Here is a 22,898-nt window from a genome sequence, read left to right on the forward strand (position 1 = left end):
GAAAGTTAAAACAAAGAGAGGTACAGAAAAGCGTGCTATCCTTCTTAGCGCAACTACTACCCCGCTCTTCTTGTCAATTTCACTGCCTTTGCCATGAGCGGTGGACTGACGATGCTACGAGTATACGGTCTTGCTGAAAAATGGCATTGCGTTCAGTTTCATTCTGTGAGTTCGACAGCTACTTGACTGAATGTTGTATTTTCGCCTTACGCGACTTGTTATTACATACGTGAACCTGTTTTATGTTTTATGTGTGTTGTCCTTTTGTCCGATTATTGTTATAATTGTTTACAGGCAGGCAGGGTGTGCCAAAAAACATTTTAATGGACAATAAAGTGTTGTTATTGTTATTGTTGATGAGATGAAGTTGTGAAGCCATGTTCATCTGTGGAGTGTGTTGATTTATAGTAAGGGAGGGAACTCAGTGTGGACAAATGCTGAAACTCAGTTTGAATGGCTGCTTCCCTTTGAGGCAGCACCGGAGAACGCCTGTCTGTCTTTCTTTGTCTCTCCCTATATGTCACTGTCTGTCTATCTGTCTGCCTGTCTCTGTATCTGTCTGTCTGTCTGTCTGGCTATCTCCCTCCCTCTCCCTCTCTCTCTGCCTGTCTGGCTCTGTCACTGTCTCTGTCTTTCTGATGCCCCCCCCCCCCCCGACACACACACACACGCACACACACACACACACACACACACACACACACACACACACAACCACAGACACACACAATTGAGGCAAGGCAAAACTAATGTATTTATATATATATATATATACATTCTGGTGTTACGTGAAATAGGTAAATTACAACAACAAACACAACTAAAACAGTAATAGCAATACACAGCCCATCACAGTTATCAAAGATAACTAACTCAATTAAAATTAATAGTTAGTTTTAGTTATCGTTAGATTTGACTGTGATATCAACATTTATCAGTCTGAATGTCGAGAAAGCTGAAATCATATCAGATGAAGGCGGGAGCCGATATCTGATATGATTCAGACTTTCTCGACATTCAGACTGATAATTGTTGATATCACAGTCAGATCTAACGATAACGATTTTATCGCATTCGATTTCGGAACAGTAGGAACCATTAACCCGAGTCTCAAGAAGTCGGACAAACGCAAGGGAGGCTACTGCCATGTATCTAATGTTGGAAATGTTGGATTGTCTTTTCATGCTTTCGCAACTTTGCTGCTCTTACTTTTATTTTTCAGTATCTGTTTCTTTTTCTCAGACAAAATAAGGCATTTAAAATGAAAAAAAGAACACAAATATACGGTCGAAACAGATCACAAACAAAGGCTAACAAGTTCAGTGGAGTTGTAAGGAACAGCGAAGAATGTCCCAGTTACTTCATCAGTCGTAGACTTTTTGACTGTGCGAGTTGGCAATTCTGAACAATGGCAGGAACTGAAGTGCGCCAGTCAGTAACAGTGAAGTCCTCTTGCTAATTTTCTGTGCCCAAGAAAGCTTCCAGGTATTTGTCGGTGTCGACGGACTGCATATTAATGTTGTCGAATCTCAGTCCCGCTGAGTGCAAACGACGTATCCAAAATGGCGTCCTTAGACAGCGCTGTGACTGTGTGAAAGATGCTGAGGGGTTTTCGGTTGATGTTGTATGGCTACGACTAAAAAGGGTGGACAATGGTTCATGCAGGTGCGAACTGTTTAAATCGGCTGCTCATTTCCTCCCTTTTTGTGAGTGATGTGCGCTGAAACACTGCAAGAGATCTCACAGTTGTCTGAGTACTGGTACTTTCAAGGTCAGCTTTGTTTATGGCTGTTCCACCCACCTCAGTCGGTAAGAGTGTAACATTCTTTTCTACTACTTCTCTGTTAAAGCTGTTTGTTTTTATTCATTGCACAGCTTAAACTTTCTGATGCAATTACTTTGCTTTTATAAATGTGTGATTTAAAAAAAATGGGAGACATTATTTTGTTTCCTTCAGGTGAAATGTTTTTCTTCAAAATTAAAATTGATAAACTACTTCCTGCACGATATCAAATTCACTGGGAACTTCCTGCGCGATATCAATTGTTGTCAACATTTTCACGAGTTTTCATTCACAAGCACCTGGGAAATAAATCTCATGTTCCCCATGCAATAAATCCCCGGTTACCATAGTTGCAGGAAGCAGGTTATACATGGATAATCAAAAGCAAACCCAATAGAAACGCTCGGGGATTCTTCGGCTCTTTTCATTGGCGTTTCCCCAGACCTAAACAGACGACACGACACTGCTTTGCAAAGTTCCAAAAAACGAACTGGCAAACTGGCAAAAGTAAACAAAAAACAAAACTACTTCATGAAAGGTAATAAATTCATCACAAACAAATGAAACCTACCGATATGTTTTGTCTTCTTACACAGTCATGGAGTGCGTGTATCTGTGTTTCGATACACAGACGTTCGGAGAAACACGAACGTCAAGTTCAAGTCAAACCAATTGACCCCTGACACACACATTTTGACCCGTGCACAAGACGTTGTATCGATAAACGAAGCGCAAATAAGAAATAATAATAAAAGCAAAGAAAATAGCAACAAGATATGCAAACATCTAACAAAGCCGAGCAAGCAGAATGACAGGTCTAATGAAAAACAAAGAGGCACTGAGTCGGAAACAAGATCGCGATTCTTTCCTTCGCTGCACGACGCAAATCTTCTGTGACCTTTGACTCAACGTAGCTTCCACATTCAATCACTAAGTTTAGTAAGCTGAAAGCCGAGGGGGTGGAATACCGAGATGAACCTACATAACTGTGCATCCTCAAACCTGACATATTCATCCCAACATTTTATGAACTCAAAAACACAGAAAGTTGCTTTCACACGCCAGCTTTGATTGCCAGTGGTTATCAAAACGGAACTCGTGTGGTTATCAAAACGGAACTCGTGTTTCAAAGCATGGCTCCCTGTGTTGATTGTGCACTTATTTTCTCACTACCAAAATGATGACAAAAACGATGTTTGGTGGTTTGTTGTCAGACCAGCTTTTTTGTCTCGGGGGGCATATCGACTTTTGTTTCATATTTATTGACCGCGGCCTGCGGCCTTGGTCAATAAATATGAAACAAAAGACGATATGCTCCCCCTCGGACCGACAAAAAAGCTGGTCTGTCAACAACCCATCAAACATCTTATAATATACAGTTCCTAGTTGACCAATGACAACAGCTGTTTTTGTCATGTGAACAGTAAAAATGCGATAATATACTTTTTCACAAACGTATTTACAGGACGGACACGTGTATATTAAATGTGAACAATTAATCAAAATTCAAAAACTAATTAAAATAATCAAAATTTTTTTTTTTACACACTAATTAGATTAATCAAAAATCGTTCGCAATGTACTTAATAATATACGCTCAGAGACGGATGTTCGGCTTTTGTTTAGGTAGGTATAACTAACTGTTTTTTTCAAAATCGTTGGAGGATCCTGTTCAGTCGGTATAAGTAAGCTTTTTGTTTGTGCACGTGTTTCAGTGCTCGGTGACTCCCGTAAGTATGTGCCCATTGATTTGATATCTGCGATGTATAGCCCTGACATGGCCTGCAGAGAGCTTTCGCTGACAAAACATCTTTATAAATCAGAATTCGTGGTCAGAACAACAATATGATAGCTTTTGCGTTGTTAGCATGACAATTGGGTCTGCTAGTTTGACTCAAACAAGCCTACGACTCGTCGACGTTCGACCTGTCTCGTCACAATCGCAGACCTTATCGTCACGCTGAAAACACAATAGCTTTTATGGTCTCCCATAAATTAATTTATGTTACTCAATGGTTTGTGCCAGAATCTACTACATTTAAGGGTTTGTTCACGACCTGCCGCCCCTGTCATACTCCACAAGGAATTAACCGCCTTCCATACTCATGCTATGAACAAACGCAAACACATTGATGATGACATTATTGAAAGGCACCATCTTGATGTATATCATCAGTCAAATAATATACATTTAACACATCAATTTTTGATACATAATACAACAAAGACATTTTCATAATGCACCAAAATGAATGTAAGGGCGGGCTGACTAGATAGATGGACACATGTACCCTGTTCTATCACACCCGCCCTTACACAAAACCAATGGCTGCCTTTCCACTTGTATATATGCACTATTGGAAAAATGGCAAAAGTATTTACAACAATGCACAAAACATGAAAAAGCTGTCTCGATATGCAGCGGTTGGTTAATTGTCAAACGTTCTTTCAAAATATTTACTCCAATGCAATAACAGGACAAATTGTGTTTTAACCCCAAGGGCGGTATGGTATCGATGGGACATTCGGAGTCCCGGCCATCTTTGTGCCATTTGACGTCAGAAACCGTTTGAAACTCATATGCAGGCGGCTTACCGAGATCAAAACAGAGTGCGTTCAATAGTAAAAATAAAAAGTATTTGACCAACATATGATATTTTACACAGATCTCAGTTATTTGCAACTTGAACACACTTTTGGTCTCGTACAACAATGATTGTCTAAATCAGTGTAACACGTCTTATTTGACAACATTTAAAACCAAATACCAAAAAGGTATTATATTCTAATGTATTGTAAAAACCATGTAGATTGCTTAAGAATTAACGCGCAATTATTGTGGGTAAAAAAAAATAAAAAATTCTGCTCGTATGTTTGTGATTTTGTCATAGTTAAATGAAGGGTACCCTATCTCTATTTGTTTTTAACATACGATGTTATCGAACTGATATCTCACTTCGGGCTGCTGTGTTTAGCAAACGACAATAAACGTTTGTGGTACAGTAGTATCCCTTGACCTGGCAAAGTCTATCATGCTTTTGACAAATATAAATAGAAGACACTAGTAGAGTATGTACAGTATACAAGGAGTCGATGCAGTTACCATTTTCGCAATGCCTTCTTCGCCACTGTCATTGGAAGCGCCGTCACCTGTCAAAAGGATAGTAATAACAAGCCACGTAGGAAGTTAAATGAGATTCCGTTTATATCTCCAAAAGGACTGCTCTCTGTATATGTCTTTGTCTTTATCTTTGCCAATGTCTCTGTCTCTGTATATGTGTATGTTTCTATGTCTGTCTGTCTGTCTGTCTGTCTGTCTGTCTGTCTGTCTGTCTGTATGTATGTCTGTCTGCCTGCCTGCTTGCCTGTCTACCTGCCTACCGTGTGTGAGCGCGAGTGTGGGCGCGCTTTTATGCGTATGCGTTTGTGTGTGTGGCAGAGAGAGACAGGAGGAGAGAGAGAGAGAGAGAGAGAGAGAGAGAGTGTGTGTGTGTGTGTGTGTGTGTGTGTGTGTGTGTGTGTGTGTGTGTGTGTGTGTGTGTGTGTGCTTGCAGAGATGGTTATGTTTATTTCTTCTGTAAATTGTATCCCCTTTGTCTAAAGGGCTTTTAAAGCTGAGGACAATAAACTCTCAAAGCGTCAAAAAGCGTCTCTTTTTCACCAAAAGAAATAAACATAAGGTCAGATGTTTGTCTTTAAATAAAAAGACTGGCAAAGCAAGCACACACACAAAAAACAGTAGATTTAACTTTCCTTGCCTGGCCTTGCTTTGGCTTGACAACAACAACAACAACAACAACAACAACAACAACAAGAATCAGTGGAAAACGAACAACAACAAAACAAGACAAAGAACAAGAACGAAGAAGATTAATAACCTGTTGATAGATGTGGAGAAGCTCAAAGAACACATAGCAGTCCTTGGGAACGTTGCGCGCGTAAATTCCTTGCTTCCCTCCGTCAATGTACAGATGAATACACCCGCCGGCATCGCGAACAAATCCAACACGAGTTCCTTCTTTTAGATTTCGTAGTCTGTCAGCAATACCGTGGTCTTTCTGAAAAAGTTTAAATAAATCGCACAAAGTAGATTTTCGAGACTAGAAATAAGACGTCGTCAATAAACATATCGACAGTTATCGAAAACGGAGAGTGAGGGGGAGCCTGTTAATACAACAAATGTTCGCAGCCTATACATGAATCGTGTTTGCTGGAATTGTGGACATTTTTATTGCGCTCATTAGCACGAGTCTTTTGGAAGGTCACACATTATATGGCATGGGTATGATTATAATAGAGTCATGACGTCCTCTGTCAATTTTGTGTTTTAACTGCTACTGCCTAAGAAAACAGGCACGATAAACACCAATCGGTAATGCAATACTCTCAAGGAAAGGGCTTCAACTCCACAAAACTCACGAAGACCGTGTGAGACTAGACACAATCTAAAACATAACTAGGTCGGGTCCGTATGGGTAGTAGAAGAGTGAATACCCTAGCTTGTACGGAAACAAATATAGGATGGGACAATCACTAGCGAAGGGTGTGTCTGAAACGCATGTACAGGAGCACTTGTGATTTAAATTGTCCTTGAAAAAGCAAGGATATTCACTCTTTCACACCCAATACAAACCCGACAGAGTTAATTCCGAACATCGCCTATTATGGGGTGAAAACAAGTGTTTTCTTATGCCAGGAAGTTCAAAGCCGCAGCCTTGAATTCTTGACCTTAAAAGACCCTGAGATGTGTGTAGGCGTATTGTCTTGATGAAACAACACATCCGTATGCTGGTCAGCTTTCCCTGCTGTTTAGCAACGTTCTCAATAACGTTTAGTATATCATTCTCCAGTGAGAGTCTAGCTTTTTATCCAAACAATGCAAATGTATATAGCCCTAACAATAGCCACCTGTATGCCTAGGCAACACAGTTTTAAAATAACACTGTTAATTAATCATTTCATAAAGCAAAGGTGTTTTGAGCGCCTTTACTGTACAAAAACTGTTACTAATTATTTAATTAACGTATAAATTAGATAATGTTCCGTACCTCAGAGCCAAGCTGGAAGACCGTGTAGCTAAACACAACTGCATCTGTCCATCCGTCCAGGGCGGTTATCGGTATCTTCAAAGTGTAAGGGGGCGACTTTACAACACCGCATGGAAAGAAGTCAGAAGACTTGCCCTTTGTGGTATCAATTTGAACCTGCACGAGGAATTCACACATACTCACACACACACACACACACACACACACACACACACACACACACACACACACACACACACACACACACACAAGCATAAACACATGGGCACACACACACAGACACCCACACACACACAGACACACACACAAGCACGCACACACCAACACACACACACAAGCACACACACAAGCACACACACACACACACACACACACACACACACACACACACACACACACACACACATGCACACATGTAGCAGTTGGTATCGAGACACAGGTAATCTTAAATGATATTACTGACCGAAAAAGTACTCAACAGGAAACGACGATTGCTGGTTGGTTTACGTTCCGTTTTTCGTGCAACCAAGGTTTAAACGTTTGTGATTGCCCATGTAAACTACATTTGTCAAAAAAACAAAACATGCACCTTGTTCAGTTTCGTGAACATTGGCCAGTCAGATATATAAGAAGCAGCGCGTCTTGAAGAGCATATATGGCTCTTTTCTTGTAAATCGTGTTATAAATCAGCAAAGTTCCATTCAGGCTTTTATCTGGAAAAAGGCCACTATTCCACTTGGACATATATATCACAAACAATCCAACGACTCGCCGCTTTTTTGTTAGTTAATGCAAAGTTTTGCCCAGTAGATTTGCTAAATGACACTGCTATGTAAATATGCGAAATTAATTCAGCAAAACGGAAGAAAACCAAACAAATAAGGGAACGGGTAGCTTAGTTGGTAGTGTACTGGACTTGTAATCCTGGGGGCACGGGTTCGATTTTAGGCCGAGACGGACACGTGTCAACTTTCTGTGCAGGAACAGAGACATTATCCATGTCCCATCCCCATGTCACCACAGTGGCATGTAAAAGACCTCGGTCATTCGGCTGATTACATCTAGATTTCTACTGGGAGAAAGCGACACCGAATTTCCCACCAATGGGATGATAATGTAAATGAAATGAAATGATGCACACTTCTCACCTCATAAAGCATGTTCTCTTCCATGGGTGAGCTGGACAGGACAATTGCAGTGTGTCCTCGTGCCTTCTCCGCAGTTCGGTTCTCGTTGCTGAGGACGATGTTCTCACCTTTGATAAACTGCCATGTCTTTGCCTAAATGAAATTTCAAACAAAAACTACCGGTGATATCAACATATTTAGTTAGTTAATAAGGTAGTTGGTTAGTTAGTTAGTTAGTTAGTTCGTTAGTAAGCTAGCTAGTTAGTTAGTTAGTTAGTTAGCTTCAAAAGAGCATGTCTCTTTTCTTGTAAATCGTCTTATAAATCAGCACAGTTCCAAATCGGCTTTTTACCTGGAACAAGGCCACTATTCCTCTAGGACATCCACACAAAAATCCAACCACTGGCTGCTTTTTACATTTAGTCAAGTTTTGAAAAAAATGTATTAACATAGATTGGGAATCGAAACAATAGTCGTGGTGTATGTGATTGTGTGTCTGTTTGTGTGTGTGTGTGTGTGTGTGTGCGTGTGTGTGTAGAGCGATTCAGAGAAAACTACTAGACCGATCTTCATAAAACTTTACATGAGAGTTTCTGAGTATGATATCCCCAGTCGTTTTTATATTTAGTCAAGTTTTGACTAAATATTTTAACATCGAGGGGGAATCGAAACGAGGGTCGTGGTGTATGTGCGTGTGTGTGTGTGTGTGTGTGTGTGTGTGTGTCTATGTGTGTGTGTGTGTGTGTGTGTGTGTGTGTGTAGAGCGATTCAGACTAAACTACTGGACCGATCTTTATGAAATTTGACATGAGAGTTCCTGGGTATGAAATCCCCATACGTTTTTTTCATTTTTTTGATAAATGTCTTTGATGACGTCATATCCGGCTTTTCGTGAAAGTTGAGGCGGCACTGTCACGCCCTCATTTTTCAACCAAATTGGTTGAAAGTTTGGTCAAGTAATCTTCGACGAAGCCCGGACTTCGGTATTGCATTTCACCTTGGTGACTTAAAAATTAATTAATGACTTTGGTCATTAAAAATCTGAATATTGTAAAAAAACAATAACAATTTATAAAACGATCCAAATTTACGTTTATCTTATTCTCCGTCATTTGCTGATTCCAAAAACATATAAATATGTTATATTCGGATTAAAAACAAGCTCTGAAAATTAAATATATAAAAATTATTATCAAAATTAAATTGTCCAAATCAATTTAAAAACACTTTCATCTTATTCCTTGTCGGTTCCTGATTCCAAAAACATATAGATATGATATGTTTGGATTAAAAACACGCTCAGAAAGTTAAAACAAAGAGAGGTACAGAAACGCGTGCTATCCTTCTTAGCGCAACTACTACCCCGCTCTTCTTGTCAATTTCACTGCCTTTGCCATGAGTGGTGGACTGACGATGCTACGAGTATACGGTCTTGCTGAAAAAATGGCATTGCGTTCAGTTTCATTCTGTGAGTTCGACAGCTACTTGACTAAATATTGTATTTTCGCCTTACGCGACTTGTTTTAATTTTATTTCAATAAATGGTTTTGGCTGATGACATCTTAACACGTACGCACCTTGGTGCGACTCTTATTGCTTCTATCGCTTTTTTTCTGGGAGAAAGCACACCGATTTTCCCTACAATGAAATGATAAAGTAAGTGAAATCAAATGACTTGAAAACGTGAATTCCTGTTGCACACTTCTCACCTTATAAAGCATGTTTTCAATTGCAGTGTGTCCTCGTGCCTTCTCCGCAGTTTGGTTCTCGTGAGGAATAAACTGGCAAGTCTTTGCCTAAATGAGATTTCAAACAAAAGCAACAGGTAGTATCAGCATATTTAGTTAGTTAATTAGGTAGTTCGTTGGTCAGTCAGTCAGTCACTCAGTCAGTCGGTTAGTTAGTTAGTTAGTTAGTTAGTTAACAAGTTACTTAGTCTGTCAGTGAGCCAGTCAGTTACTTAGTTACACAAATAGTTTCTTAATTAGTTCCTTTGTTTTATAGTCGAATACATTATATATATATATATATTTGATAACGTAGTTAATTAGGAAGTTATAGTCAGTTAAGCAGACAGCTTGTTGGGTTGTTTGGAATGTAGGTAGGTAAAGGTAGTTTTGTAGGTAGATATATGTAGGCAGGTAGGTATAGGTATTGGTAGGTATAGGTATTATAAAGATAAAAAGATATAAAGAGGAAAAGAGGTAGGTAGTGCTTAATTGCTTTTTCAAGAGGCATGTTGCTCTGTCATTATTTGACATAATAATAATAATTGTCAGTAAGTACTGGTGTCACATGACCAATGTGAAGAAACCGATTGGCCAATGGCAATGCGCTAAAACTGTTAGCGCACTCTTGGAGTGTTATGTACCACGCCTGAATTTCTCTATGAGATAATAAAGTATTCTTATTCTTATTCTTAATACAGACAACGCAATCTTGCGCCTGTGGTTTGAGTACCAAAAAACCCCAAATAATTCAAGTAAATCTGTCTGAGTACTTGGAGAATCATAAAGTGACACTTTTAAAAACATTATCAAATTACTACTGCAACAGTAAAGTTGCAACTAAATCAGTCAAATGAAAAAAATGCAGAAACAATGTTTAGTTACAGCGGGAGTAAAATGTAACAGCCAAAAAACAAGGTAAAGGGAAAGCACTGCGCTTACTGAAGCAGACGTCAGTGGACAGTTGTTTTCCAACTATCAGATCAAACAACCAAAAGAGATGGCCAAGAGATTTGCACACCTGACTGACGGTGAAATTGATGAAAAGAGACTGAAGCTGACAGCAGAGAACACAAAGGTAAGTGCCAAGTCAAGAGTATCAATCCATTTGACTGAAATCCAAACAACATTCATGCAGTTCCTTGAAACTAGTACTAAAAACAGCATGCATCCAGTATTTACATCAAATTTATAAGGAAACATTCTTTTTTGCTGACAGAAATCACGCAACGTAATACTTAAGAATTGATAAGAGTACACCCCTACAAATCATTGATGCAAAGACTTTTAGTGCATGTATGTGTGTGAAGGTGTTTCCTGCAAGCTTAAATAGATGTTTGCCCCTGGGTGCCACTCTCTGTGTATACATTTATAAATGTAAGTTTGTATAAGTATAACTGAGTGTATGCATAATGCATGCTTTCTGTTATAATCACAAAAATGTGTAATGCTTGTTTTGTGATACATAATTTAAGTTTTTGAGACATCACAGTGCGCTAAGACTAAGACAGTAAGGGAAATTTATAGAGCAAATCGAGAAAATTCATTATTGAACGAAGCGCTGAGCGCTGAGTTCAATAATTATTTTTCGAGAATTGCTCTATAAATCTTTTAGCGTACTGTCAGAAAATTCATTATTGAATTTTGAGAATTGCTATTTAAAAGCAATAAAACATTCAATAGACATAAAACAAGACATAATTTCAATAAATCTAAGAGACAAAAGGCCATAATCTCAATAATCATTATCAAATAATAAGGAAACACTCAATTTGTATGTTACAGAGATCGAATTTGACTGCGGCAAATGCATTCAGAGACTATCTGAGAGAAAAAGATCTGAACACAACTTTCGAGGATTTTGCACCCGACGTCCTGGACAAAAACCTTGCAAAATTCTACATGGAAGCCAGACGAGCAAACGGACAACTATACCAAGGGAGCTCCCTGCATTGTTTTCGCTATGCTATTAACAGGTATATGAAGGCCCCGCCCCACAAAAAGATGTACGACATTGTCAAGGATCCCGCCTTCACCCATTCCAATGACATGTTCAAAGTTGCCATGCAAGAATTAAAAGCCGAAGGAAAGGGGGAGGTCCATCACCACCCGCCAATACCAGAGTCTGGCCGCAAAAAGCTGTACTCATCGATGCACTTCAATCCCTACACTCCCTGTGAATTGGCAAACAAAGTCCAATTTGATGTGAGACTATATTTTTTCCGACGCGGCATGGAGAATTTGGAATCCATGACAAAAGACACATTTACAGTCAAAGAAGAGCCAAACACAGGAAGGAAGTTCGTGACAAAACAAAAAGATGAACTCACCAAGAACCACCGTGCAGATGACAAAGAGGGTCTCACAGCTGTAATGATGGCGACAGGCACCGAATACTGTCCGGAGAGCAGCTTCGAATCGTATATCAGCAAGCTAAATCCCAAATGCCAGAGGTTGTGGCAGTACCCTAGTGCCGCCTTTGCCCCGGGTGAATCTTGTTGGTTTGATGGTTTGACAACAAACCGCTGAGTGCAAATGCTCTCCGGAAGTTTATGCCCAAAATGAGCAAGCTCTGCCATCTGTCTACAGGAAACACAGCATCCGAGCGACTGGTGCCACCATACTTGCTGGGGCCAACTTTTTGCCCGTGGACATCATGGCTGTTACTGGCCACAAGAGCGTGAATTCACTGGCATCATATCAGAAGACATCGACCGACAGGAAACTTGAGATGGCAGCAACGATCTCTCAGGGGATGGAACCACACACTGGCCAGCTGATTCGGTGCGCAACGGGAGCGAAGCAACAACATGGACGCCCAACTCCAAGTTCGTCGACTGTTTCTTCCCGCACAGCCACAGTCACCGCACACGTTGCGACAGAGGAGCTAAATTTGACGACTGAAGACATTGAACGGTTCTTTTCTTTGGAACTGGAGGATGCCACACGGCGAGGAGGCCCTATCTTTTCGAATTGTTCCATCGGCACAGTGAACATCTTTTTCAAGAAATGACCGCCAGGATCACGTGACATGACTGGCTCTTCCGTCAATTGTTTTCGAACTTTTCCGAACTTTTTGTTTTGTTTTGTTCGATGTGCTTCTGATATTGTTTATTTTAAGAACTGTTTGACAATTTTAATTTCAAATGTTTCTCGACTGATTAAATGTTAAAGCATAAAACACAAGTGCGTTTTTATTTTCAAGTGTGGTGGAAATGAAGCGAGAAAGAGAAATAACTCTGGTGACCGCTTCACTCAGCAGAATACAGCAGTGCCCTCCCGCAGTGCCAAAATGTACCAGACGGAGTATCATTTGCAGGCTGGTTTAACTGACAATATCGTTATTGAAACAATCCCAGTGCGCTAAGGGATTTATAGAGCAAATCTCGAAAATAATTATTGAACTCAGCGCTATGCGCTTCGTTCAATAATGAGTTTTCTCGATTTGCTCTATAAATCCCTTAGCGCACTGGGATGTCTGAATAACTTAAATTGTCAGTAAGTACTCGTGTCACATGACTGATGTGAACCAGTTGATTGGCTAATGGCGATGCGCTAAAACTGCTAGCGCACTCTTGGAGTGCGCTAACTTTTCCACAGAGCGTATTCTTCCGCCCTTTGCCTAAGCGAGACTGTGTTCTCATCCTCAGAATTAATTAATGACATCTAGCTTATATTCTCCACAATACCAAATGACCATAAATTCCCTGCTTCTCAATTAAAGCAGAAGTGGGGTTTTTTTTCTGACAGATTGCATGTGCCAGTGCCACAGATCTAAAAATAGAAGCCGCTGTGTTTCATCTCATTTTTGCCGACTTGCATAGATTCTTCTTACACGCCGTGTTAGTGGCATGTAGCTTATCATCCACATTACCAAATGATGAGTTAGTATACAATTCCCAGCGGCTAACAGAAAACACAAGTGTTATTCCAATAACGTACCAGCTAGACCAGTTTGGAAGACTGACTCGATCGACTCTGTCATACGTAGCAGACTACACTGAAATACGACTGCATCAGTTCAGTAAATGAATGGTTTCCGAATTATTATTTCAAGGAAAGAACAATCGTAATCGAAAATGTGTAGGGTTCAGAACGTTCTTACCATATATAAGACTTATTACCAGCCTGCCTCATGCGTGCAGACTCAGTGCAGACTGCAGTGGTTCGATTGCCCTAGCCTAGCAGACGACATAAACCCCGCTCAGCGAAATAACATGTTGGGCGAATGTGAACGAAAAAACGATTGGGATATAATACGTGTAGGGTTCAGAGCATTCTTACCGTTCATATAGTATCAGAGTCCCCGATGAGTGAAGATACAACACGAGAAATATGCCACATTTATTTTGAAAATGTGCTAACCGTCGAGTCCTTCGTGGGGTAGTCAATTCAAGGAGAGTCACTCCGCACAGTCAATCCGTCGAAGCTCGACTGGAGGTTTCGAATCGCAAATAACGAAGAGCACAGTCCTTTCTCCGAGTTCAAATGAGGTCTCTCTGAAAGATCATCACTGTTCAGCTTAACGCTACACTGGAATTTACCAACAGAAATTAAAATGCGTGTGACGAAAGCACGACACACAAGAATACGCTCTGTGGAAAACCCTGGAAGAATGGGCAAACACCTGGGGCATGCGCTTTAACGCAAAGAAATGCTATATATCCTTAGCATCAGAAACAAGTCCAGCTTCTTCTACAACCTGGACAACCACATTCTTGAGAAAGTCAATAGCAACCCCTACTTAGGCGTCACCTTTACTGATGACCTCAGGTGGACCACACACATTAACAAAATCGTCAAAAAGGCCAATTCCACCCTTGGCCTACTTAGAAGAAACCTCCGTTCCTGCCCCCAAAGCTGTAGACGTACTGCCTATGTGTCCCTCATCCGCTCAACCCTGGAGTACAGCTGTCTTGTCTGGGATCCGTACAAACAAGGCGATATAGACAGCCTGGAAAATGTACAGAGACGAGCAGCCAGATTTATTACCCAAAACTTCAGGGACCGAAACCCAGGATGTGTCTCAGAGATGCTCAGCAGACTACAGATTCCCCCACTCCAGGAACGCCGGATACAACAGAGACTCACATTTCTGTTCAAAGTGGTCAGAGGACTGGTCCCCGCAGTACCCCCTGAGAAATTTCTCCAGCAACAAAAATCAAAACGACAAGTGCAACAACGAGTGAACAAAGACTTTACATCATCAGCCACAGTCAGAAATATCACAAGAAACAACAGCCAGTGCTTTACTGTGGAGTGTACTAAAACACCAGTGTACAGGTACTCTTTTTTCACAAGAACAGTTATTGACTGGAACAACCTTGATGACAACACGATCCAGTCGTCAACGGTCAACGAATTCAGAGGAAAACTGCCAACCGCTGATTAAAACACCAAGTGCTGTCCCCAATTTTTCCGCCAACGAATATTCCCAAGTTTGGGACCTGTTGGCGTAACATATCAAGATCAAGATCAAGACACCCCACACAAAAGCAGATCTTACTGTACACGACCTGACCACACAGTTCTGCCTATTCAAATGCGCGTAGCAAAATGTGCGTTTGGAATCTTCTTTTTTTCTATGGCGGTATTGACAATATCGTTATTGAAACAATCCCAGTGCACTAAGGGATTTATAAAGCAAATCTCGAAAATAAATTTTGAACTCAGCGCTATGCGCTTCGTTCAATAATGAATTTTCTCGATTTGCTCTATAAATCCCTTAGTGCACTGGGATGTCTCAATAACTTAAATAGTAATAATTGTCAGTAAGTACTGGTGTCACATGACTGATGTGAACCAGTTGATTGGCTAATGGCGGTGCGCTTAAATCTATTAGCACGCTCTTGGAGTGCGCTAACTTTTCCACAGAGCGTATTCTTACGCCCTTTGCCAAAGCGAGACTGTACTCTCATCCTCAGAATTAATTAATGACATGTAGTTATATTCCCACTTTACCAAAAAAATAACCATACATTTCCTGCGGCTCAAAGCAGAAGTGGTTTTTTTCTGACAGATCGCAGGCGCCTGTGCCACAGTGAATCCCACTGATCTAAAAATAGAAGCGGCTGTGTCTCTTCCACAATGGTCTCTTCTCGTTTTGACTTGCAAAGATTCTTCTCATATGCCGTGTTAGTGGCATGTAGCTTATTAACCCCATTACCAAATGATGAGTTAGTATAAAATTCCCAGCGGCAAACACAAAACACAAGTGTTATTCCGATAACGTACCAGCTAGACCAGCATTTGGAAGTCGACTCTGTTATAGTAGACTACACTGAAATACGACTGCATCAGTTCAGTAAATGAATGGTTTCCGAATTATTATTTCAAGGCAACAACAATTGGAATCGAAAACGTGTAGGGTTAAGAACGTTCTTACCATGTATAAAACTTATTACCAGCCTGCCTCATGCGTGCAGACGAGCAATTTTTTTTTAAATGAGACTGCAGTGCAGTGGTTCGATTTCCCTAGCCGCCTAGTAGACGACATAAACCTCGCAGCAAATTAACATGTTGGGCGAATGTGAACAAACAAACGATGGGGATATAATACGTGTAGAGTTCAGAGCGTTCTTACCGTGAAGATACAACACGAGAAACTTACCACATTTACTTTGAAAATGTGCTAACCGTGGCCTTGGAGTCAATTCAAGGGGCAACACTCTGCACAGTCAATCTGTCGAAGCTCGATGAAGGTTTCGAATCGCAAATAACTTAGAGCACAGTCCTTTCTCCGAGTTTAAATTAGGTCTGTATGAAAGACCATCACTTTTTAGCTTAACGCTACTCTGGAATTTACCAACAGAAATTAAAACAAGAGTTTGCGTGTGACGAAAGCACGACACACTTGAGACAGCCCACACAAAAGTAGATCTGACACAAACCTGACCACACAGTTACGCCTATCCAAATGCGCGTAGCAAAATGTGCGTTTTGAATCATCTTTTTTCTCTGGCGGTACTGACAATATCGTTATTGAAACAATCCCAGTGCACTCAGGGATTTATAGAGCAATTCTCGAAAATAATTATTGAACTCGGCGCTATGCGCTTCGTTCAATAATGAATTTTCTCGATTTGCTCTATAAATCCCTTAGTGCACTGGGATGTCTCAATAACTTAAATAATAATAATAATAAAACATTCTTTTATAGCACTGTTCACCGTCAAATGGCAGTCTCATGGCGCTTTACATTAGACATTAAAGGCACAGTAAGCCTCCCGTAAACCATCACAGATACGGTCAGGCTTTTACACACAGTACAAACACCCTTTCATTTAAACACTCACCGATTGAGAACATCCTAGGTGCCCTCCGTAAAGAGCGAACAATTTTCAAAGAATTTATTTTTGTGTGGTTTATCTTACCCCTGAGCCATCGTGAACCCGTGTTATCCAGTTTCCCTTTTTCACAATGTAGTTTGTTTGTTTGTTTGTTTGCTTAACGCCCAGCCGACCACGAAGGGCCATATCAGGGCGGTGCTGCTTTGACATATAACGTGCGCCACACACAAGACAGAAGTCGCAGCACAGGCTTCATGTCTCACCCAGTCACATTATTCTGACACCGGACCAACCAGTCCTAGCACTAACCCCATAATGCCAGACGCCAGGCGGAGCAGCCACTAGATTGCCAATGTTAAAGTCTTAGGTATGACCCAGCCGGGGTTCGAACCCACGACCTCCCGATCACGGGGCGGACGCCTTACCACTAGGCCAACCGTGCCGGTTTCACAATGTAGTCGTCAGTTAGTCATTTGAATGCGACTCGATGTGAGCTTATTTACAATAGCACGTTTTTATGCACGAAACAAACGGCTGTGGTTCACAAGAACTCCAGCGATGGCTTTTGACTGTTGAGAGGAACGACGATATGCATAAACCGTCGTCTGCTACGACCCTTGCGTGACCAGCAGCGTCATATTCGTTCGAGATAACACGTCAAACTTTTCTGTGACGTCAAACGTAGCTTGTTGACGCTTTTCTTCCAGTCTGAATATGTACAGAGCTGCGATCATATACATGTGTGAGTTCAGTAAGTGTTGAGCATATATCTTTTCTTTTAAGTGTTTTATGACTTTTCGTTGTGGATTTTGCGATTACAGAAATAAGTTGCAAATTGACCATGAGTCGCCGCGGTAATTATCAACATTGGGTCCTTGAGAGTGAATGATTACAATCGTTGTCCTCGGAAACACGAATCCAAAGCCGCGATGGTTCCACACATCAAACAATCAGCCTGATTGGCTTTTACTTTGACAATCCACGTTTCACCTGAAAGCTCAAACCCATTCACCACCTCGATTTATTGCATGGGGAACATGAGATTCATTTCCCAGCTGGTTGTGAATTAAAAATCGTCAAAATGACGACAAAATGTCATAATCATTTTCCACAAATCTATGTTTTGACTTTTGAGAGTACCGGGACCCCTTTTTTTCTTTTTAGTTTTATTACTTTTAGAGAGTCAGCTGAAATGTATTTGGCTTCTAGACCTGAAAGAGTTTTGGAAGTTATGGGAGTTATCACAAAAGCAGTAACTCAAACTGTCATATCAGTTCGATTTAAACCTGGTGTACGTAGGTTCTTGTGCATTGTGAATGGTAACGATTACAGTCTAAATGTTTAAACAAAACCAGTCCAGTCTAAAAAAAAAAAAGTACTGACGTTACGCATAATAACTCAAATTCAGTGCGTCCTTCGACCCACTCGTATCAGCTTTAGTGTGTCTCGGGACCCTCTCCGGAACTGATGGTACGCTTTCCAGTTTCAATCTAGTGCGAATAGTATGCAGGGACACACAGTTTGAGGAGTCCTGCAAATGTGTGTGTGTGTGTGTGTGTGTGTGTGTGTGTGTATTAATATTATATTACCTCGCTTAAAGCACCTGAGGTATGTCTCTCTTCACCCAAGAAAGTAAGTTCTTTTTCCAGTCTCGCCAATGTTGTGTTATCAACCTTGATCGTTTTCATGGAAAGAATGGACGAAGGAACCGTCACTCTGAGATTCAGTCCTTGAACACGCAGTCTGACGGTAGTGGTGGCTTTCTCCAGCTTGCCAGGGGGTGACGTCACCTTCACGCGGTCAACAACACGTCGGTGTGACGTCATTCTTCCTCGACGACCCAGCATGTCAGCTCTTGTTGCTTGTACGGACTCTTCGACTTTCTCCTTGGCGACCAGCGTCAGCTCCCTAAGGCGACGTCTGCAGGCCTTGATAGATTTCTCCAGCCGATCACAGGCTTCGTCAATTTCAGCCAGGGATTTATTCGCATTCCGTTCCGCTTCCTCGAGCTGCTGATCCAACTGGCTGATGGCTTTGTCCAGGTTGTCTTCAGCAGCTTTCAGCATCTCAGACATGGCCGACAACTCTTGTTGTAGCTCGTTCAGGCGTTTCTCAAATAGCGTCACTTCCGGACATGCGCGGTGCTCGGAGCTGGCGCAGAGATGGCAAATGGCGGCGCCGTGCGTGGGGCAGTAGAGTTCCGACGGCTTGTCGCTGTGCACGCAGCACGCGGCGAACTGGTTGGTAGCGAGTCGCTCCGCTGTCATGGTGGCCAGGGTCTCCACTGTGTGCTGGCGTGTGGCCGACAGGTTGCCGTGAGCCCTCGTGCAGGACGCGCACAGCATGTCGCCGCAGTGAAGACAGATCGACACGGCTCCAGAATCTTCACATCCTACACATACGTGGTCCTGGCTCAGTACGCGTGTACTCTCCACCAGCGCTGCCATGGCGACGTCATCCGGTAAGGCGTCCACCACCTCCTCCCACCCCTTCGTCTTGCTTTTCTCTTTGGGGTTCGCAATGGCGCCCCTGCAGAGCGGACAGAGGGCCCCGGGGTTGGAGGCGAGCCAGGAGAGAAGACAGTGGCGACACAGGACGTGAGCACAGGGCAGCAGTTTGGGGTTCTTGAACAGCTCGTGGCAAACGGAGCATTCCGTGTCATTACCCTCAGAAGGTGCAGCAGCTGATGCCATAACGACAATTCTGCAACAGGAAAGGAGAAAGATGAATAGACACATTGTGCAAAAAAGCACAACAACATTATTACAACACTTTTTTTCAGATTGATCAACTAAAGCAATTTATGCGCGTATTTTTTGATTGAAAGTTATTGTTTTCTTCGATAGGTTGGAGGTAATATGTCAACGTACAAAAAGTACTTCAAGTGTTATTTCCGAGCATGTCAAGGGTTTGTTCAGATGTTAAGCAACTCACCAGAATAAAAAAAACAAATCGTAGGTTTGGGGACTTACATCTCTCAGAAGTGATGGCTTAATTTTATGCACACAGAGCAAATGATGTTACCATCTCTACTAAATGTTCATTTGAATATAATTACTTGTGTCAATTTGCTAAATAAGCAAACAATAATAGCTTGGAGCTTTTACGTGGTTCGCTAATGACAGCTACTACGGCAAACCCAACTTCCATTATGTATAACTAGGTATCGCCGTAACTCAACGACCATCAACATTTTTAGTCGTGGGCAAGGAGGCAGTAAATATATGATGGTAACTTTATTCATATAAAACTTAGATATTTGCTGTAGGAATCATTTTTCTACATGCATTCAAGGTCACGAGCTTTGTGATTTAAGTTCAAAACCTTGTGACAGGGGTGGAATTCTACATGGTATGACCAGGGATGGCGTCATTGTCACTACACTGGTACATTGTTTCGTGCTGTTCCTATCCCAACTAACCTGTAAGGGGCTGGTCACGTTGGTAAGCGATTGCCGGTTGAGAACTTTAAGGACTCAGTTCATCCAGCTTTTTTGTCGGTCCTTGGGGGGCATATCGACTTTTGTTTCATATTTATTGACCGCGGCCTGACTAGCAGGTAATATAAACTGTAGGACCCGAGAAGCACTGAAGAACAACAGCATACACAGAGCGCTGTAAATTCTCTGAAGTGAACACAGTAATCAGCAATTAATAGCAACTAACCGCCAGTTATCAGCATGCACGTCTCACCGCGTAACTAGAGCGATTTGGGTGGGACGAAAGAGCTAGGGCCTCAACAACAAAAAACACGAAGAGACTCCCTGTGTTGTTGGCAAACTTCAATCAATACTCCGTGGCCTACTTTCAGATACACCTACGCCTAAAAGACACGTTTTTGCGGTAGAATCAGGATAGTAGATTCAAGGAAGAAACACATTTGTCACTGAAACATACCTGTCTGAGTACTCACTTCTGCTGAACAGGAAAAAGATCAAATGACAATAACACTGCTGACAGAGTCACTCCGTGACGAAGTATTCAGGTCAAAAATATGGCGGACTGCGATCGTCTGCAACTGCAGTGTTACATTACTTCCTCTTTCAAACGAGCGTATCACGGACAGGCACTTGGCATTGGTATCAGTCCTATCCCGCCCGGTAAGTGTCAGGCTATAACATACTGTACACTGGAGTTCGTTATGGTACAAGTAGTAGAAACAAATTGTTACATACACGTGCGGGTGGCGCGCGCACACACACACACACACACACACACGCGCGCGCGCACACACACACACACAAAAGCGTGCGCACACTTGCGTGTACAAACACATAATGTATAGTATTTTCTTGCGACTCTGTTTATTTTATTTGTGCTGTGACCTTGCAAACAATGTCAAGCACGAATTCACTGATAGGAGTGAATAACGCGAGGATTTGAATAATGGGGTGTCAGAAGCACTTTATAATCATGTCTGTACAGGATACAACACGAGCGTGTGTGGTTTTTTTAATTTATTTTTTATTGTTATGGCTTGTTTTTCAGTCAAGACCCAACGGATCAAGGCACACACGAGCCTTTTAAAAGTGTTTCCTTTTGATATCTCCGCTGGGTCTTGACTGAATTACAAGCCATATAAAAAACACAGGAGTGTTGTAACTTGTAGAGCACCTGCGGACACCGTGTGTGTGTGTGTGTGTGTGTGTGTGTGTGTGTGTGTGTCTGTGTCCGTGTATGTATGCCTGTATGTGTGTGTGTGTGTGTGTGTATGCGTGCGTGCGTGCGTGCGTGTGTGTGTGTGTGTCTGTGTAATTATAGCTCTATGTATGAGTGTGTGTGTGTATGCGTGCGTGTGTGTGAGTGTGTGTGTGTGTGTGTGTGTGAATGTGTGTGCGTGTGTTTGTGAACGACACGCGATTGTGTGTGTGTATGTGCGTGTGTGTGTGTGTGTGTGTGTGTGTGTGTGTGTGTGTGTGTGTGTGTGTGTGGTGTAATAGTGGGCGTGTTGATATTCTTAAAAATTGACGTTTGTTTAAATAATATCTTTTGTTATTTCATTTTATGAAATTCAATGTAAACGCTGTGATCATGCAGCAGCGCCTGTAACTGATATTAGACTGATAATTTCACATTGATGTTGATGTCGTCGATGTAATCAGGTTAAATTATGGTATGTAACAGTGTTTTGCCTTTGAATCCTAAACCATGCAATGTGGTGCCGAGACAGATCATGTTTCCGTCTTTGTGTCATAATCAACAGGGGCAATACACAGTGCATTGTTTTCATCGCGTGCACCGTCACTTAATTGCTGCAACTAACGAAAAGCCTGATTGTTGTTTGTTTGCACGTTGTCTGTTTATTACCCTGTACATTTTCCTCCGTTTTAAAACTCTCTCCGTTTAAAGACATGATTATTTCAGATTTGTGGTCTAAACAAGAAGCTCAACTGTATTCGCATGATACGCTGCACTAACAAACACAATCTGATGTCGCACTTTGTCGCACATTTCACCTACCTTGTCGAAAAAGGAAAACTTCTTCTCCTTCTTTCTGTTTACGTTCTCGCCATGCTACGTAGACTATAGGTTGTTGATGAGATGAAGTCGCGGGGCCATGTTCATCTGTGGAGTGTGTTGATTTATAGTAAGGGAGGGAATTCAGTGTGGACAAATGCTGATACTCAGTTTGAATGACTGCTTCCCTTTGAGGCAACGCCAGCACAAGGAGAACGCCTGTCTGTCCTCTCCCTGAATGTCACTGTGTGTCTGTCTTTCTGCGTGTCTCTGTCTCTCTCTCTGTCTGTCTGTCTGTCTATCTGTCTGCCTGTCTGTTTGTCTGTCTCTGTCTCTCTCTTTCTGATCCCCACACACACACACACACACTTACACACAACAACACACACACACACACACACACACACACACACACACACACACACACACACAACCACACAACCCCAGACGCACACAATTGAGGCAAGG

At 41.7% G+C, this 22,898-nt stretch overlaps 1 protein-coding gene across 1 annotated transcript; it reads right to left on the bottom strand.

Moving 5' to 3' along the window:
* Positions 1-767: 767 nt before the first annotated feature.
* LOC138976316 (E3 ubiquitin/ISG15 ligase TRIM25-like) lies at positions 768-20,987 on the bottom strand. Its single transcript, XM_070349166.1, has 7 exons — positions 20,871-20,987; positions 18,564-19,677; positions 9,668-9,754; positions 7,980-8,111; positions 6,832-6,987; positions 5,662-5,841; positions 768-4,933 (listed from the first exon to the last, which is right to left on the bottom strand). Exons 2-7 carry the CDS (start codon positions 19,665-19,667, stop codon positions 4,883-4,885), a joined length of 1,710 nt encoding a protein of 569 aa, XP_070205267.1. The 5' UTR covers positions 19,668-19,677; positions 20,871-20,987; the 3' UTR covers positions 768-4,882.
* Positions 20,988-22,898: the final 1,911 nt, after the last annotated feature.

This window comes from Littorina saxatilis, linkage group LG9, assembly GCF_037325665.1.
Source record: "Littorina saxatilis isolate snail1 linkage group LG9, US_GU_Lsax_2.0, whole genome shotgun sequence".
Classification (NCBI taxonomy): Eukaryota; Metazoa; Mollusca; class Gastropoda; order Littorinimorpha; family Littorinidae; genus Littorina; species Littorina saxatilis.

Excerpts from the sequence above, each read along its gene's own strand:
- LOC138976316 (XM_070349166.1), bottom strand. The coding sequence starts at position 19,667 with ATGGCATCAGCTGCTGCACCTTCTGAGGGTAATGACACGGAATGCTCC. Across the intron at positions 9,755-18,563 it reads CCTCAGGTGCTTTAAGCGAG|GCAAAGACTTGCCAGTTTAT; the intron begins GTAATATAATAT and ends AATCTCATTTAG. Across the intron at positions 6,988-7,979 it reads AAGAGAACATGCTTTATGAG|GTTCAAATTGATACCACAAA; the intron begins GTGAGAAGTGTG and ends TTCCTCGTGCAG.